General features: G+C 37.1%; 1 protein-coding gene across 4 annotated transcripts in view; it reads right to left on the reverse strand.

The window, feature by feature from the left end:
* Positions 1 to 10,708: 10,708 nt before the first annotated feature.
* The window catches only part of PRMT3 (protein arginine methyltransferase 3), an 81,294-nt gene continuing 71,692 nt past the window's right edge, over positions 10,709 to 20,310 (reverse strand). For all 4 annotated transcript variants that reach the window (XM_045577418.1, XM_045577416.1, XM_045577417.1 and 1 more), the window contains one exon: positions 10,709 to 11,657. In XM_045577418.1, the coding sequence (XP_045433374.1) occupies positions 11,548 to 11,657 (110 nt within the window). In that variant the 3' untranslated portion in view covers positions 10,709 to 11,547. The remainder of the gene's footprint in view (positions 11,658 to 20,310) is intronic.

Here is a 20,310-nt window from a genome sequence, read left to right on the forward strand (position 1 = left end):
AGGCTGGCAAGGGTGACTCTCCTCTGTGTGTGTCTCATCCCCTTTCTAGGGCTAAAGAACCAACTGAGACATGCTGTGAAGTTTACAGAAACACAAAAGGGAAAGCAGAAACACTAGAAGCCTCTTAAACATTAGGCTTAATGTTACTTCTGCCCACAGACCATTGCTCAGAGCTTACCACATGGCCAAGTACAAAATCAGGCAATGTAGAAACAAACTTTGCTTATGATCAAGACATGTGAGTTCAGATTGGGGTGAAGAATTGAGACCAACAATCCAATCTATCACACATATAATTAGTTTCCATTTTTTAAAATTATGAGACATTTTGAACCTCTTTAAACATACACTGTTGTTTACTTGCCCAAATTTATATTCTTGTGATAAATTTCTAAAGTCAAATTGCGGTGCCAAAGGGCAATGCATTTCAAATATCTTACCTAATAATAGACAAACATGTAAATTGACCATACCTCTGCTACGCCCACAGCCAATCAGAGTAGGTAGGCAAATTAGAAGGCCAAAGATGGCAGCTTCCCAGCTGCTCCAGGTGCAGAGTGGCTGGGTGGAACAGGATGCCTGCTATGAGAGGGAGGGCAGGGGGTGAAGGGATCTACAAGAGCGGAGTGCCACAGCAAAGACAAGACTGCACACTCGGCAGTCTGCAGCAAAGACGAAGATAGCAGACTCTGGCTGGAGAGAAAGGCCTGGGTCCCGGAAGCCAAGGGAAGAAAGGACTATTGCATGAATCTCTTCGTGCAAGGGGTCTCTAGTTGATATATATTGTCTAATAATATGCTAAAGAAGTCATATAATCCTACTAACAGTGTATGAGAGTGCAGGTTTCCTCATACTTTTGCCACTACTTTAAATTTTGTCAATTAAAAATAAAATCTTTATAAAAAAATAAAATAAAATCTTTGCTCTGATAGAATATATCTTAACTATGTTTTTATTATTAGTGAGGTTAGAAATATTTTGTCTGTTTGCCTTTTTTATTTGTGATCTCTTCATGCCCTTTACTCTTAAAATCTGATTTTCACACGAGAATGAAATCACAGCTAACTTCTCTTAACTCAACCCTTGTAGAATTCTGTGAGCTGTTAACTCACCAGCATCCCTTCTTAAGGCAGAATGCAATTAGCTAAGTTGGCAAGGAGGCAAAACATTAAAGGGATTTGTGCCCTTCACTAGACTGGGAAAAAGCTATGGATATGACAGTTAGGAGGTCAGAACCTGGAGCAAGTCTTTGTGAACGGTGACAATTCCTGCTCCTGAGGATGCTGACTCAGAAGGAAAAAGCCTACTGCAAAACCACTTCTATTTTTTTTATGACAAGAGAAAATACCTAACCACCAGCATGGGCATCTAAATGGTTTCTAGTTAAGGGTATTCTTATTTAAATATATGCACATCTAAAATCCCAGTCCCAGTTGGCTAGGTTCTGGTCAGGATAGCAAATCCCAAATCTTCCTAGTGTGGCTAGAAATGCTTTGAACTCAGGAAAGAATGTCAAGAAACCCTTCCTTCCCATCCCTTTGCTTTCTTCCATATCACTTGACAGGGAACACGAGAGTCAAGGACACTGGCATGATTGGGCTGGTAATAGGTATGAGGATAACAACAATAATAACCGCTTACAGGCATATAGGAATTTCAGGTGCCTGGCATTGCTCTAAACACTTCACCTACCCTGCTTCCCTGAAAATAAGACAGTGTCTTATATTAATTTTTGCTCCCAAAGATGCGCAAGGTCTTATTTTCAGGGGATGTCTTGTTTTTCCATGAAGAAGAATATGGTACACATTCATTGTTAAATGAAAATAAAGAAAATTTATTACCTGTATATGGTACAGTAGTACAGTAGTTGTCAACACAAACCAGACAAACTGTGAATCCTACAGTATCAAGAATTTACTCATTTATTCAATGACAATCATGTCATCATCTTCTGTAACATCATCATAACAATCCAATTCCTGAATTTCCTGGTGAATTTCTTGTGACTCCATTTCTTTCAGAATCAGTGGACCAAATCTCTCATGTTTAGCAATAGCACTGTCTTTAAATGAGTACTTCTTGTCAAGGTAGCCTGCTTGCCGTGCATTTGCAATGAACTGTCAGTGATTTCCTCCCATGAATTCTTCACTTAAGTCACAACTTCTTGAAGTTTAGGTTTCACAAAGTTTCCACGCTGATTTCTCTCCATTCTATTTTCAATGTAGTCATTAATTTCCATGCACCCTAGCAACCAGTTTACGGTAAATTAATTTTCATTCCGAGACAGAGCCTAGGGGGCCTTATTTTGGGGGGATGCCTTATATTTCACTCAGAAGGAAACCTGTAAGTAGGTCTTATTTTTGGAGGATGTTTTATTTTCGGGGAAACATGGTATGTTAACTCATTTGAGTCTTGTCACAATCATATGAAATAGGCATTATTCCTATTTTATAGCTGAGGAAGTTGAGACAGGAAGGTTATATTTACCCACAGACCCACAATTAGTAAGTGGTGGAGCCAGAATTCAAACTCAAATAATATGGCTTGAGTCAGTGCTTTAATCTCTTTGCTCCTGTAGGATGCTTACTGATACTACATGAGAAAGTTAGGTTTGAGGTTAGGTCTCTACCTCAGCCCTTCTCAGGACTTATAACATGCTAATCTAAATGGTGAGTTTTAAAGAAAAAAATTAACCATGCAGCATTTCCCAAACATATCTGAGCCTTTACAATTTGTTTCAGAAAAAAATTTAAACAATGCATATTCCACATTCCACATGCTATTAAACACTAGTATGGAGAGCTTTTGAATCAGGGCTTGCATCAGTTCATTGAGCCAATTGCTCATTTTCAGGAAACCCAGTTGTTAAACTCAGTCATTACTAAAAGCTAGAGGTCCAGTGCACAAAATTTGTGAACAAGTAGGGTCCTTAGGCTTGGCTGGTAATCAGAGCCTATCTGTGGGGCAACCAGTGGGGCGATTTGGGGGGTCCTCACTGGCATCCGCCTTGGCTGGCCTGACGACTGCAGGTTGGGGGCAGCTCCCGCATTGAGCGCCTGCCCCCCGCTGGTCAGTGTGCATTATAGTGACCGGTCATTCTGCTGTTTGGTCAATTTGCATATTAGGCTTTTATTATATAGGATTAAATTATATAAACTTACAATTAAATAAATTATATAACCAAGAATAACGAATACTCAAAACTTACCAATTCTTAATTTTTTTTTACACTTTAATATACTCTATGCTTTTAAAGTTATTTATATCTATAAGAGTCTGTGTATTTCTACATGGTGGAAATATCTGTGTGCTCTTGAGCATCTCTTCCTAATTCTATGTTCAGTGACATCATTGTTGTAGCTTGAAATCAGCCATGGTGAGTATTTACACCACCAAAATTGGCAAAGGCTCTGAGTCAAAGCTCCTTAGAGGGAAGGAGTTCTGTTTTTGGAGAACATTTAGCAGCACCCCACTGCAGACACATATGCTTAAAATATTGATGTCACTGTAAGTGCAATTTCTGGGGGAAAATGACTCGATGTTTTTAAAGTTTGGTCTTCTATTTATTAAGATTGCTTTGAGGGTTATCTAAACTAGACTGGATTAAAGCAAGGGTCCCCGTATCTGTCTGCATATCAGAATTACTAGGCTCCTGAATGCCACTCAAGACCTATAGCATGAGTTTCTCCTTGGAAGGTGCCCAGGGACCTGCACTTTAAATAAAGCTCCCCTAGAAATGCAGACCTGCATTTGGGAACAAGTGGTTAAAACCACCAGTAGAAAGTAATATGTAGTCTTCTGGACTAACAAACTCTAAAGAGTTGTATTCTCTTCCAGCTGCAGCATAAGCAGCAAACACAAAATCAAGATTTCTCTTTCCAAAGTGTGACTTATTACATAGCTGAGGCTTAGAAAGGTACCCCACCCCTACCAGAGTTATTTGGCGTCTATATCTTCTATAGCAGTAATTTTCAATCCTTTTCATATCATGGCAGACAAACTAATTATTGAAATTCCATAGCACCCTACAGTAATTTTTTGCCAATTTGACGACAAAAAAACAAACAAACAAACAAAAAAAACCCCACAAAAAAACCCAAAAACACACACACTTTTGATTCATTCACCCAGGATGGCTATTGTGTTGGCTGTTGTCATCTTTTTGTTTGACAATTTAAGGGAAAAGAGGTCAGTGCCCTAAATACTCGGGTATTGCATGTTTTTGGTTTGTTTGTTTGTTTGTTTGTTTTTAAATATATTTTATTGATTTTTTTATAGAGAGGAAAAGAGAGGGATAGAATCAGAAACATCAATGAGAGAATCATCGATCAGCTGCCTCTTACACACCCCCTACTGGGGATGTGCCCACAACCAAGTACATGCCCTTGACCGGAATCGAACCCGGCGCTCTATCCACTGAGCCAAACTGGTTTCGGCAGGTATTGCATGTTTTAAAATTCTGGTGGCACACTGGTTGAAAATCACTGCTCTGTAAGTAACTCAACAAGGAGAGGACCATTTTTCTAGGCCATGCAAAGGATGTGGAAAGAACTATTATGACATCACACTTCATAATGCTCTTTACTATCTCAAGTTGTCTTGCATCCAAATCTTGACAGAAGGCCAAGACACCTGAACCACTGCAGGCTGTACTAACCCTCTTGCTCATCATCCATATGTGAACAAGGCCAATGGCAAAAGCTGATATACTGCACCAAACCCCTGAGCCAGACATTCCAGTCCATGCTCCACCTCTACCTAGCCCCAAGGCAACCGAGGAGTCAAATGGGCACTAGTTTTGGTTCAATTTAAAATGTTTTATTATCATATAACTATATGTAAATAGGCCCATCTCTATATAACACAATAGCTCCACAATATGGAGCTGGGGCTGGGTAGAGGTGGAGCACCTTTGTTCTGTCACATCTTACCACAACTTGACACTCTTCAGCAAACCTGGCATAATACAAAGAATACAAGAGATCATAAATAATATGAGTCCCTCTATCCAGTCGTCTGCAACCTAATTCCTACCCAGAACCGACTTCTTTACTTTGTTAAATTATTTGTTTTAAATTTTCTCGTGGTCACTATTACATCCCTAAATAATGTTTATATAGTATCTACTTTTTGGTGCATCCATTTTAGACACTATCTTCCTCTGATAGAGTTTTGCTTTCTTTTACCACCCTAAACTTCCCAGTACCTATTACTCTTATTTCCATAATTGGTTATTGTAAACATTTCACATGCACTTTTATCAATTATTCCATCGACCCTAGTTTGTTTTAAATTCTCACTTCATAGGACAAATTTTAGGGTTTCTTAGTTCTCTGCTTTTCTGCACCAACACATTTCCCCTCTCAGCTAATGTCTTCTGTCTCTACATTATTAACACTAAATGGATTTCTGAGAGAGGCAATCTGCCCAACCATGCCTGAGATTTTGAGACTAAGTGGCTACTGTGATCTTCCTGGCTCAGCATATTCAGGATTGTCATCAAATGTCGGTCACAATAAAATGGCAGGAAACAAAACACAATTTTGAATTCCCTCAGCTATCCTTTAGTCTATTTAAGGAAAAGATAGGCTTTTTTTTCTTTTCTGGATCACAGGAGTCGTCTCATTAAACCAAATACCATAAAACAGCATGAGGATAGGGGCAGAGGAAGGTGTAAGGGGAAGAAATCCTATTAGGGTTCCCAGCAGGAGGGTCATTGGAGACACAAACACTAATGAAACAGAGACCTGGGGCTCCATTCATGTTCCTGTGATCTCAGCTCCAATTTCAAAGAGGGGAAAATGTGCTACTTGCTTTCAGAAATCACTCCAAGGGCACTCAAGCCACACAAAGATTTTGTTCTTTCAAAAACGTTAAGGATGGAGATGAGGATAAAAATACCACTTAAAAAAAAATCCTTGCTATTACTAATGTTATAAAACTATTATCTATATAAAAATTTTAAAAAACTTTTAAAATCCTGACCAAGATTTCTCATTCGCTAAAATATTCCTAATTATTGGCATTATTAGTTTATAAAGTTATATGTTGAAATTTTTGGAGTCACTCCTAATTTTGTCCTTATTTCCTGTTTAGTTTATAAAGAAAATATTAAGAAGTTTATAATTTGATTTTTAAAACAGTATTATCTGTGCAATTTTCACACCTATCAATTATTACCCTTTGCCAATTCTAAAATATATCAAATTATCTACTTTGTGAAAAGGAACAAATGCAAGTAAATTAAAAATTATTTAAATGTGTATATGTTGACTAGATGATCCACCCATAAGTAAACCTAGGGTTTTTATATAGGGTCAGAATCATTTGATGGTCTAAGGCTGTGAATTTTAAACCATCACAGTGGTTGGAAAAAAAGAAAATTTAAACGTGTACTAATACAGTAGAAGTGTCCTAATTCAGAAAGGCAAAATAAAGTAATTTAGAGATAACAAAGTAAGTAATTAAAGAGGAGAATCTGCAATAGTACCACTGGTTAATTATAGCAAACCACCGGTTTGGATTATTGGCCAATATATTTCAACAGATATTGACTCCTACTATAATATATGCCAGTGCACACTACAGCAATTAATAAAATGAACAAAAATCCCTATCCTCCTGGAGCTCACATTCTAGTGGAAGGAAAAAGAAACAAAAAAAGACAAACTGGTAAAACAGAGATAGTACCCTAAATAGCAATAAGTGCTAGAACAAGAGGTATGGGAATGAAGGGGGAGGGAGTGTGTGGGTTTTACAACTTTAAATTGGACAGATAAATCTCATTGAGAAATAACTCTTAATGAAAAAAAATTTTTCAAAAATATTTAGTAAGAGTTGTGTTTAGCATTTTTACAAATCACTTCATTACCTAGTTTAGTAGAAAGGACACAGCTGTATTCTTATAACTGCTTCTGCATTCAGTCTGTTTGTTGTTTTGGTTGAGATACATAAGGAAAATATAGCCTCATATAATCTTCTTGAATACTAAGTCCAAGCTTGACAGGCAGTTTCTTAAAGGCCAGTGGCAATGTGAAACCTGAAACTTTATCAATAAATTTTTATTGTTTCATTAGAATCCAGTAATTTATCTTGCACTTTGAATGAATATTTGTAACATTATGAATTTGGGGAGGGGGGAGAATATTAGTTCCTTGAGTGATACAGATCTTCAAAATGTTGATTTTATCATGCAGGATAAAAAAAATCACTACTGTTATTACTGCTGACCAGGTTTAGAGCACGCTACCCCAAAATACAGCAACTTGGCATTCTGGATATTTCAACTCAAGGAATGTGAGGAATGAAAGATGAACTTTCCTTTTTCTTTTTGTTACTTCTTATGACTTATTGCTTCCCTGTAAACAGGTGAATCCAATGTTCAACAGCCACCATGAGAACATATATTTTATCTATTTTTATGATTTCTTTCATCTTCAGGAAGGACTTTCTGACCTACCCCTGAAGCCGCTCATAAAACCCTTGTGTGAGAGGTGCCCTCCCTACACCAGCAGGAAAAGAATACCTCTAAAAATGAAGGGACAGAGAGGAATCTGAATGATCGGGCCTTGCTAAGTTTGCCCCTACTTACTATACTGACCTCACCTTTGTCCTGTCACACCTTACCATGACTTGACACTCTTCAGCAAACCTGGCATAAAAAGTCAGGTTCAACTGCTTTCAGGTGTTTATTTACTTCTGAAGGCTCCTGTATCATGTAAAATATTGAGAGAACTTAAAAAAGTAGAAAAAAATATTTTTCCTTCCTTGTATGACTAATCTCAGTCTTTTTAAGAATCAGCAAGCTCAGCGGTGGATACATGTTTTCCTAAATTCTAATTTGAAAATTTGAATCTTATTAACAAAAAATTCTATCATTGTTTTATTTGAACAAGCTTACTCTTTTTTTTTTTTTTTTTTTTTGCAGGACAATGTCTATCACCGATTGGATCAGAATTACTTGCCCCACGCATCAAACATAGATTCCTTAAGCAATAAATGACAGCTCCATGACTTATTTGTGATCCTGGTAGTCGGCGCTACTTTGGACCATTGTGCAATGCTGCACACCTGCAGAGTTGTGTTTCCTTGGAACACTCCTTCCAAAATGCTCTGTTTAGAAGATACTGCTCTACTCAATAGAGATGACTGCTATACTTAAATAAACTGTGCATATTACAACATTATAATGTCAATGTTCACAAAGGAAAATAGGAAAACATGTATTTTCTTAATGGAAATAAAAGAGAATTCTTGGGACAGAGTAATTTGCTATCTATAAATGCCCATCTGTCACAGCATGAAAGGACATTGTTACTTTGTCAAGGGTGACAAAGTACTTATTTTTCACAACAGTTCAATGGCAGAAATTCCAAATGAAGAGCTAATATATGGACTATGAAATTTTCATAGAATGTTTAGGTACACAAACTATGGTTGGGCTAGTTATAATTAGGAGAAAACAATCAAGAGCCACTAGATAAAAATCCCATGACAATTAAAGAAGTTTTGAAGAGTAATCATTTTTGGTAAAACTTTTTAAGTAGCAGAAAACAATGGTTATGCACATACAAGAAAAAATAAATAAAAAATTAGAAAGTTTTTGGTTACTTTAATAATCTATTAAACTTCTTACAGGCTTCCTTATTTTTGTTTTATCACCCCACTCCACTCAATTTTGTTCATGAAGCCATCCCAAACAAAATTGCAAGTACTTTGAGCTGTACTATCTGCACCATACATTTCCAGCAATAGTCTGAATACAAATTCATGGTGAAAACTAACTGGCTGATTTAACCCAGTGAACAGAAAAATCACACTCTTGAAAAATAACTTTGGAGACTGTGCTCTGAAACACCATTGTTTGAAGAGTTATTAAGTCTAGTTCTCTAATAAAGACCAAAAGACAATTTCTTTTCAATACAATTTTTGCTATATTAAATATTAATTTCTGTTGTAATCTTTCCACCCACTCATGTATTAGGGTAGTAGTTTTTAATAAGGTTGACAATTCTTCAACTGAACTAATGTAAATGTCGTATGTTCTTTGGAGGGGTTCTTGACTATGATGATGATGATACTATAACTTCCATGGACTGTTTCCAATGTGTCAACTACTATTATACTAATCTAAGTAGTTAAAATGCATTAACTCATGAATTGGCACATTTATGGAGGAAGAGAGAGTTTAGAAATGTGACTAAGATCATATAACAAGTAAGACCTGGAGCCAAGGCTTCAACCTACACACTGACTCCAGATATCATACTTCTCACCACTGTGGCCTTGCCTCTGTTTTGTTTGGAAACAAACAAAACAAATTACCAGTGATTGAACTGAGAAGCATGTGATCCACCTCTTTAAAAATCCCTATTTTCTTAAAAAATAATTCCTTTAAGTCTTATCAACATCAAAAAACCCCAAACAATCCAATTTAGAAATGGCTAACATCACTAATCATCAGAGAAATGCAAATAAAAATACAATGAGATATAACCTCACATCTGTCAGAATGGCTATTAAAAAGTCAACAAATAATAAGTGTTGGTGAGGACATGGAGAAAAAGGAATCCTCCTGCACTGTTGTATAGAAAACAATATGGAGATCTCTCAAAATATTAAAAACAGAACTACCATAGAACCCAGAAATTCCACTTCTGAGTATTTATAATGAAGAAGTTAAAACACTAATTTGAAAAGATGAATGCACCCTTATGTTCATTGCAGTATTATTTACAACTAGAGGCCTTGGGCACGACATATTCATGCACTGGGGGGTGTAGGGTGTCCCTCAGCCTGACCTGCACCCTCTCGCAGTCCGGGACCCCTCAGTGGATGTCTGCCTGTCAGCAGGTATGTAGATATCCCTCTTACAGATCTGTGGCTCCTTACCACCCATCTGCAGTAGAGGTGGGAGAGGCTTGCCACTGCCACTGTACTCGCCAGCTGTGAGCCCAGCTTCTGGCTGAGCGGTGCTCCTCCTGTAGGATCACATTGACCACCAGGGGGGAGCTCTTGCATTGAGTGTCTGCCCCCTGGTGGTCAGTGCACATCATAGCAACCAGTTGCTCTGCCACTCGGTATTTTGCATATTAGGGTTTTATTATATAGCCTAGCCAATTATGGAAGCAACCTAGGTATTTATCAATAAATGAATGAATAAAGATGATGTGGTGTATATATATACACACAATGAAATATTACTCAGAAATACAAAAAGAATGAAATCTTACCATTTTTGACAACATGGATGGACCTAGATGATATTATGGTAAATGAAATGTCAGCTAGAGAAAGATAAACAACCATGTGATTTCACTTATATATGGAATCTAAAACAAAACAAAACCAGACTCACAGATACAGAGAACTGATGGTTGCCAGAGGGGGAGCGGGGGCCAGGAAGAATGGATGAAAATGATGAAAGGGGATGAAGTACAAACTTCCAGTTATAAAATAAGCCACTGAAATGTAGCATACAACACAGGGAATATAGTCAATTACACCATAACATTTTATGGTGACAGATGGCTTACTAGACTTATTGTGGGGATCATTTTATAATGTTTATAACAAATGTTACATCACTATATTGCACACCTCCTGAAACTAATGTAATATTGTATGCCAAGTACACTTTAATAAATTTTTTATACTTCTGATTTTATAAAAGGCCTTAATATTTTGAAATGTCATTTTATAATGCTAATGGCTGTTGCATATATTTTATTAAATGTTTTCGATTCTGCATTTCAAACTGAGTCAACAATAAATAACACAATTATAGATAGTGATATATCAAGTTACACATTTAACTTTGCACAAAAATCTAGTTTGAAGAAGGTACTATATTAGTAAATAAGTACACTTTAAAATCTTTTGTGAAACCTATAATAAAGATATTGAAATTAGATTTCCTGGGCAATGCTAGAAAAATAAATGGATAAAGAATATTTGCAAAGAGAAGCTACAAAATGAAAACTACAGAACTACAAAATAATCAAGCTGTCTACAGATATGATTTGTGTGATGCGCTTTTCCATATTTTAGTCCCTTACACTTGGTCTTAAATCTATTATATACTGATATTCTAACAAATACAATTAAAAACTACCCCTCCTCAGAGAGGAAATCTGCAATAAAATGTGCAATACCTTGTGTGTAGTTACTACTTTAATAAAACATTACCTAGATAACAACTGCTTAAAATTTGTAATAGGAAACTTTTAAACAATAACAAAGACCATGTCTGTTCCATATTTAGGCCAATTTAAATGATTTTCAATATAGCTAAACTTAATGTAGGGGTCGCATTTGGTTAAATCTCACCAACCAGACTTCTAAGAATGTGGCTATGTAGGTGGACCACTGAGAGTGGATTCCCTTCCTTGGCTGTATTACATTGGATTCCTGCCACCATTCTACAGAGGAGACTCATTAGGAAAGGATCTATCATCCATGTGCTCACATAAAACCCCTCCCCCTCCACCCACAATGCTCCCATCCCCACAATAAAAACAGCAAGGTAGTTGTGCTTTTCTGGCTTTTTCACTGGAGACCATAAGTTTGAGTTGAATTATTCAATGTGAGGGTCACGATGAGAGAACGTGGATCTTTCTTATTCTTCTGGACCGAGATCTTTCCTTTCAAGGATTCACCTATAGAAGGCAAAAAATATGTTTAAGAATTCAAGGAAAACAGTCCTAACAGAAAATTAATAATGTACACCAGCACTTCTGTTTTCTTATTTTTTTGTTGTTTTTGTTTTGTTATGTGAGATGTTCCACTAATTTTCAAAAACTTTTAAATTGTCAAATCCTTGAGAAAGAGCAAAACTTCGTGGTCATGTGGGGTTTGGGAGTAGTTTTACTGAACTCCTGAATATGAGTTCCTATGGTGAGTCCTGAGCACACAGAAAGATACAAGATATGATTCCTGTCCTCAAAGAGTTCACATGATGTCCAGGTAAAGAGAAATAGCTACACCAACATTTACACAACAGGTTTACGTCTAAAGTGTGCTGAGAGTGAAAATTGGGCATGGCAGAAAAGCAGTAAAGGCATGTTTCACAAGAATTAATAAAAGAATGACCTGAGGGCTAAAATTATGGTTAACTTAAGGAGTGCACATGGAATGACATTTAAGGGAGAAAACACATGTTACAGAGAGCCTTCAGAAAATGACATTCTCAGGTACAGAAAACTATAGTTGAGAAAACAAATTTATATTTTATAGAGTCATATGACAAGGCTGTTAGTCTTAAAGGTACTAACATTGTAAATGGAATACAGAACTTCACAGAAAAAAAGTTAACACAAAAAAAAATTACATATTTGTTTTAAAGGTAAGAACTGATTCTCTAAAAATCTTATATAGCAAGCTCCAAATTTTATTTTATTCCAAAATGGAATTATATATTATATATATGTGTGTTTTTTCTGAGTACAAATACTTCTCATTTAAGTTTTTTTCCCCATTTATTTACCAAGAGTTATTTAAAAATAACAGATTACTAAGTTGCAACTAATCACCATTCCTTGCTTTAATAAGAGTAAGATCACCCCCAATAGCAGCAGGCATAGCTTCACCATCTGGATGAACACAGGAAGTCCATATAAAGTGACTAAGAAACCTATATAAAACTACCCAAGGAATGAATCAATATCTTACTTTTTTTTTTTAAACTGCAAGTGCCCCAACATTAAGGGATAATGAATCTGGATGTTTTTCAATATGGTAGTGAAACAGCATAGTAAAACACACCAAAACCATCTAATACTTATATTTATTTCAGAGTATAAAGATATCATTGTTGATACATTCTATCTATCCCACAGAAAAGGTAAAGCTGACAGTTTACCATCACTAGATATATCTTTGTGATAAAAGAAGAAAATCTATTAACTAAGAATTCGACATCCAGCAAAATCTTTTTAAAGTAAAGGTAAAATAAGGCTTTTTTCAAAGAAGTAAAAGACAAAACATTTTACGAGTAAATCTGCACTACAGGAAATGTTAAAAGTTCTTCAGACAAGAGAAAAATGGTACAAAAACGAAGCTTGGATCTAAGCAAAAAAATAAACAATGCCCAAAATGTTAGGTAAATGATAGACTTTTTTTTCCTTTCAAAAATTTATTTAAAAGGTAATTGTCTGTTTAAAGCAAGAATTGTAACAACATATGTGGGGTTAAAACATTTATAATATGTTTTATAACAGCACAAAAGATGGAAGAGGGTAAATGGAAGCATAGTGCTATAAGTCTTAACTACAAATTAAGTGGTATAATATCACTAACTACAAATTAAGTGGTATAATATCATTAACTACAAATTAAGTGGTATAATATCATTTGATGGTTGTCTGTAATAACCTAAAGATACAGGCTGGAAACTTTACAGTAACCATTATAAAAACAAATCCAAGAGGTACAACTAATTGGTCACGAGTAGAGATAAAACAGTAAAGAATATTTAATACTTTAAAAAATAAAGAAGAAAAGAGGGGCAAAAGACAGAGGAGATAAATAAAAAATGACAAATGACAGAGTTAAATTCAATAACATAGGTAATAATATTAAATGTAAACATGTCCAACATACGTTTTAACGATATAGGTTAAAAGTAAAAGAAGAAAGTCTATATAAACATTAATTATAAAGAGGTTGGAATGGCTATAATAATTTCAGACAAAGCTGACTTCAAGAAAAAATATAACCAGAGATAAAGAGAGACACTTCAATAGAATAACTTGTTCAATTCATAAACGACACATCATAAATTTCTATATGCACAGAGTTTCAAAATACATGACACAAACCTGACAGACCATCAAAAACAGAGAACTCTATATTTATTGTTGGAAATTTCTCCTCTCCTTTGTTGATAACTGCAATAATTAGACAAAATCAGAGAAAATATGGAAGATTTGAACTATTATCAACATGACTCAAATGACATCTATAGAACCAAGACAGATCATAGCTGGGTTATAAGACAATCTTAATGTACAGAGAGCATCTACACTAATAAAAGAGTAAGATGCAAATTGACCATACCTTCGCAACACCCACCAGCCAATCAGGAGTATGCAAATTAACCCAACAAAGATGGCGGATTCATTTGCATTCACAGGCGCCAAGTGGCAGGGGTGGGACAGGATGCCTGGTTATCACCATGGCAACCACACAGGCATCCCACACCACCCTAGCCGCTCTGGGCCTCTGGGAAGTGTGGGAAGGCGGGAAGGGGGCTCCATCCGGAGTGAAGGCGGTGTCAGCAGCCAGGGGAAGGAAAGCCCAATCTTGCACGAATCTTCATGCATCGGGCCTCTAGTACATAATATGTTCTCTGACTAAAAAATCTGACCACTTTTATTTTTTATTTTATTTTTTAAAATATATTTTATTGATTTTTTACAGAGAGGAAGGGAAAGATAGAGAGCTAGAAATGTCGATGAGAGAGAAACATCGACCACCTGCCTCCTGCACACCCCCACGGGGGACGTGCCCGCAACCAAGGTACATGCCCTTGACCAGAATTGAACCCGGGACCTTTCAGTTCACAAACTGATGCTCTACCACTGAGCTAAACCGGCTTCGGCTATTCTGACCACTTTTAATTAGTATTCTATTAGATGCCCTAGTAAGGGCACTAAGGCGCATGAGGAGAAAAAAAGATATAAATTAGAAGGAAAAAAGATATAAAACAAACTGTATTTGTAGACCACATTTCTTATATATAGAATATCTTAAAGCAATATGAAAAAAAGCTACTAGAATTGTAAGATGGTTTAGCAACGTCTTAAGATATAAGGTCAATATAAAAATTAGTTTTATTTCTATACATTAGCAATAAGGGATTAGAAATTGAAATAAAAAACCACCATAGCATTTACAATAGTATCATAAAAACATAAAATATTTGAGATAAATGTCACAATATTTGTGCAATATTTAGACACATAAAACTATGAAACAGTACTAGAGAAGATCTAAACTAAATTGAAAGACACATTTTGCTTATGGATGAAAGACCCAATATGGTTAAAATGGCAATTCTTCCCAAAGTAATCCATACCATCAACACAATCCCAATGATAATCCTAACAGGGTTTTTTTGGTGGCAAAAATTAACAAATTGATTTTAAAATGTATATAGCAATTTAAGGATTTTTGAATGACAAAACCAATTTTGAAAAAGAACATATATCTAGATCAATGGGACAAAATAGAGCTGCCCAGAAACTGACCCATCTATACTAGTACACATATGGTTAATTACCAGAAGTAATTAAATAGAAAAAGGACAGTCTTTTTAAGAAATGATGGTGCAACAACCTAATACACATTTGGGGAAAGAAACAACTAATATTAAAATTAACATAAAATATACTCTAGACCTAGATTTAAAGGCCAAATTATAAAAACTTTTAGACAAAAACATACAAGAAAATATTTGTGATATTAGGGTAGTAAAGATCTTAAGACACAAAAGTACAAAACTTAAAAAAAACAAAAAAACAAAAAACATTAAGACCATGAAAAGAAAAGATGGGAATTGGAATAAATATAGTAGCGACACATATATTTGACAAAGGATTTGTGTATGTATGTGTATGTATATATATGTGTGTGTGTATATATATATATATATATGTGTATATATATATATATAGATTCTTACAAGTCAATAATAAGATGACAAACAAACCACTTTAAAATTGAGCTAAATATTTTAACTGAAACATCACAAAAAAGATATATGAATGGCCAATGAACATGTGAAAAAAGTCTCAACATTATTAGTCATCAGATATAATAAATGAAAATTAAAAGCATAATGTCACTACATATACAATAGCATGGTTTAAATTAAATGAAGACTTTTTTTTGGTGAGTGTTGGCAAGAATTAGAGCAACTGAACATACAGTGGTGGTAGATAATGGTAAATAGTACAATCATTTTGAAAAAATTTGCCAGTTTCTTATAAAGTTAAACATTCACTTACCATAAGACCTGATAATTCTACTCCCAGGTATTTTCCCAAGAGAAATAAAAACATGTCTGCACAAAGACTTTTAGATGAACATTCATAGCAACTTTATTAATAATGATCCCTAATGGGAAACAATCAGAAAGTCTAGCAGCAGCTGAGTACATAAGTAAATTGGAGTACATCCATGCAAAGGAATACCATTTGTCAATAAAAAGGAACCAAGAACTGATACACAGATGAAAGCATTCTGAGCAAAAGAAGCAGAAGTACATCCTGTGTAATTCCACTGATATAAAATTCCTGAAAGAATACTAATCTATATAGTATATAAAGAGGTAATATGCAAATTAGCCAGGATGCTATAACAGTCATGACTGTTCAGGAGGAGGCTGTGCATGCAGGTAAGGCCCAGATCGGAGACAGAGACAAGGGGGCCTGACCAAGCTGCCATGGCCAAGGGCAGGCCCAGAGAGAAGAGCCTGGCTTCTCCCTGTGGAAGCACACTGACCACCAGGGGGCAGCTCCTGTGTTGAATGTCTGCCCCCTGGTGGTAAGAATGTGTGAGAGTGATCAGTCATTCCACCATCCAGTCAATTTACATATTACCCTTTTATTATATAGGACTAGAGGTCCAGTGCATGAAAATTTGTGCCCTAGAGGGGGGTGGACCCTCAGCCCAGCCTTTCCCCTCTCACAGTCCAGAGCACTCAGGGGATATCTTACTGACAGCTTAGACAGGAGTGGGCCTAAGCCACAGTCTGACCTCCCTCTGAGGAAGGCAATCAGCTGATCAGGTGAAGGCAATGCCCCCATCATGCCTCTGCTGCTGCCACTGCTGGCCACTACAGCTGCCTGAGCCTCGGCCCATGTAGCCACTGTGGCTTGCCTGAGCCTCAGCCCAGCCCTCAACGCCCGAGCCTTGGCTGTAGTAGCAGCAGCCACCATCTGCAGCCTGACTGAGCCTCGGGCTGGCCCTGGCAGTCGTTTGCCTGAACCTCAGGCAGCCGCTGCGGCTTTGTCTAGAAGGATGTCCGAAAGAAGTCTGCCCTAATTAGCATATTACCCTTTTATTATTATAGATAAGGGTGATGTATATATTTGTCAAAACTAAACAATATAAATGTGAATTTTTATTGCATGTAAATTATAGAATAAAAATGTTTTTAAAATATGGTGCTTTAGAACTAAACACAGATACATATATAATGTAGACATTTTTTAATATTAGTTAAGGAGATTCAGTACATGGCAAGTTGAGCATTTGAAACCACTGAGGAAAAGGATTCAATAAAACCATGTAAACATAGTAATGCTATATTTTAAAATATGAAACCAAAGTCAGAACCAAAAGGAAAAGGTTGAAGATTTGACAATATGAACAAAAGTTCCATAAAGATACTTTAAAGAAAAGTAAACGATGCCGGGACCGGTTTGGCTCAGTGGATAGAGCGTCGGCCTGCGGACTGAAAGGTCCCGGGTTCGATTCCAGTCAAGGGCATGTACCGTGGTTGCAGGCACATTCACAGTAGGGGGTGTGCAAGAGGCAGCTGATCGATGACTCTCTCTCATCGATGTTTCTAACTCTCTATCCCTCTCTCTTCCTCTCTGTGAAAAATCAATAAAGAATATATTTTAAAAAAAAAGTAACCGCTAAAAAAATAAATAAATAAAAAAAAAATTTAAAAAAAAATTAAAAAAAGAAAAAAAAAGAAAGGTAAACGAATAAAAACAATGTTACTATCACTTCTTAGAATATCAAAGAATAAAAAATAAGTGTGAATTTTGAATAGACTTCTTATGATGTATTACCAAAGGTGGGACACTTTAATAAAAGGCAAAAATGTATCCATTTTACTCTGCCACTGTCATCAACATTGGATGTTATTAGTAACCAAACCATCTTCCTCAAATCCACGTGGTGGCCCCATCAGCTTTGCCAGCCTCTCTCAGAGAGAGATTCCAAAAGGAAATACTATCTGTTGTCTGTCTCCCACTTCAAAAAAATACTTTTGTTTAGAAACCAAGATGGTGGCATAGGGTAGACACCCGAATGCAGCCTACCACAACAAATTTGAATTTAGAACTGAAAAACAGGGGAGACATCGCTCTGAAGGGCCGGACGGCTGGCTGAGAGGAGGCTCTACCATCGGGGAAGGAGAGAGAAGGCACGCTGAACCTCAGGAACTGTGAAGGTACAGAGAACTGTGTGCGCGAAAAGGCGGCCACCCGACTTCCCTGCTGGCTTGCTTACGGAGCGCGGAAAGGGCGGGCCGAATTCGCTGCTGGCTTACTCCCAGCAAGAAAGCCAATCGCTCATTAGCTGTGGGCGACAGCTAATGAGCGATTGGCTTTCTTGTTCAGGAGGAAAACAGAACCACCCTATTGTGCTGACAGACGGCCCCAGACAGGGAGAGGCCAGACTGTCAGGCAGTGGGCAGAGATCTCTCTGAGGTGTGTGAAGCCAATGGCCATTACTGCAGGACTCAGAAACCAGACCCTCATAGGGAGGGGCTGAATAAAGCTTGTCTGCACCACCTGAGACTCCGCTCCATCCAAGCGGAGCAAAGAAGCCCTTCCAGTGGCTAGCTTTCTCCTTCACAAATAGGACTCTCCTAGGGAGTGACAGACAAGAATCTAAAGCTTGTCTGCGCCTATACCAAAGAGGTGTGTGCGCCTGCAACCAATTGTGCGGGATTCAACAAAGCTTGTCTGTGCCACCCTAAGACTCCGCCCCATTCAAGCGGAATACAGAAACCCTCCTGGCTGATACACTTCTGATCCTAATAGCTAATTGGTTTGGAGATCAAAGCTTCCCACAAATACCAACAACAAGCAAGGCTTAACAAGACTGCACACACAGCCCACAAAGGGCTACACCAAGACTGTCCACCTCAGGTAACTGGGAGGCTGACTCACTGAACATATAGGACACCTTAGCACTCAAAGCCACCCTACCAACTCAGGGAAGCTGTGAAAATGCCGAGACAAGGAAACAGATCACAAACAAAAGAAATGGAGGAAAAGAAGCGACTGGATATAGAGTTCAAAACCACGCTTAAAAGTTTTTTCAAGAATTTCCTAGAAAAGGCCGATAAAATAAATGAGACCTATGAGGATATGAAAAGGGATCAACTAGAAATAAAGAATACATTGTCTGAATTAAAAAATATTATACAGGGTCCTAAAAACAGAATGGAAGATTGCAAGAATCAAGTCAAAGATTTAGAACACAAAGAGCCAGAGGACACTCCTCCACAGAAGCAAGATAAGAGAATCCAGAAAGTTGAAGATAGTATAAGAAACCTCTGGGACAATTTCAAACGAACCAACATCAGAATTATGGGAGTCCCAGAAGAAGAGAGAAAGCAAGATACCGAAAGAATACTGGAAGAAATAGTGACAGAAAACTTCCGCCACCTGGGGAAAGAAATAGACTTACAAGTCCAGGAAGCGCACAGAACCCCAAACAAAAGGAATCCAAAGAGGACCGACCATACCAAGACACATCATAATTAAAATTCCAAGAGCAAAAGACAGAGAGAATATTAAAAGCAGCAAGTGCAAAGCAGGTAGTTACCTATAAAGGAGCACCCATATGATTGTCAGCTGACTTCTCAACAGAAACCATGCAGGCCAGACGGGAATGGCAAGAAATATTCAAGGTGATGAATAGCAATAACCTACAGCCAAAAATACTCTACCCAGCAAAGCTATCACTCAGAATCGGAGGCCAGATAAAGAGCTTCACAAATAAAAAAAAGCTAAAGGAGTTCATCACCGCCAAACCAGAATTATATGAATTGCTGAAAGGGGTTCTTTAGGAAGCGGAAGAAGATATAGATAAAAATTATGATCAACAAATACATAACTATCAACAAGTGAAACTAGCCGAAACCGGTTTGGTTCAGTGGTAGAGCGTCGGTCTGTGGACTGAAAGGTCCCGGGTTCGATTTTGGTCAAGGGCATGTACTGGTTGCGGGCACATCCCCAGTAGGGGGTGTGCAAGAGGCAACTGGTCGATGTTTCTCTCTCATCGACGTTTCTAGCTCTCTATCTCTCTCCCTTCCTCTCTGTAAAAAATCAATAAAAATATATTTTAAAAAATAAAAATAAAAATATATTAAAAAAAAAAAAAAAGTGAAACTAAAAGCCAAGGGAATTAAAAAACCTGATGAACAATATTAACTGGTGAATATAATAGAATCAGAGGTATGGAAGGGGAGTGGACTGACTATTCTCGGGAAGAGCCTGAACAAAAACTGTGCACCTATGGATGAGGACAATGGGGAGTGGGGAAAGGGCAGAGGGTGGGGTG

This window comes from Pipistrellus kuhlii, unplaced genomic scaffold (assembly GCF_014108245.1).
Source record: "Pipistrellus kuhlii isolate mPipKuh1 unplaced genomic scaffold, mPipKuh1.p scaffold_m20_p_9, whole genome shotgun sequence".
In the NCBI taxonomy this organism is placed as follows: Eukaryota; Metazoa; Chordata; class Mammalia; order Chiroptera; family Vespertilionidae; genus Pipistrellus; species Pipistrellus kuhlii.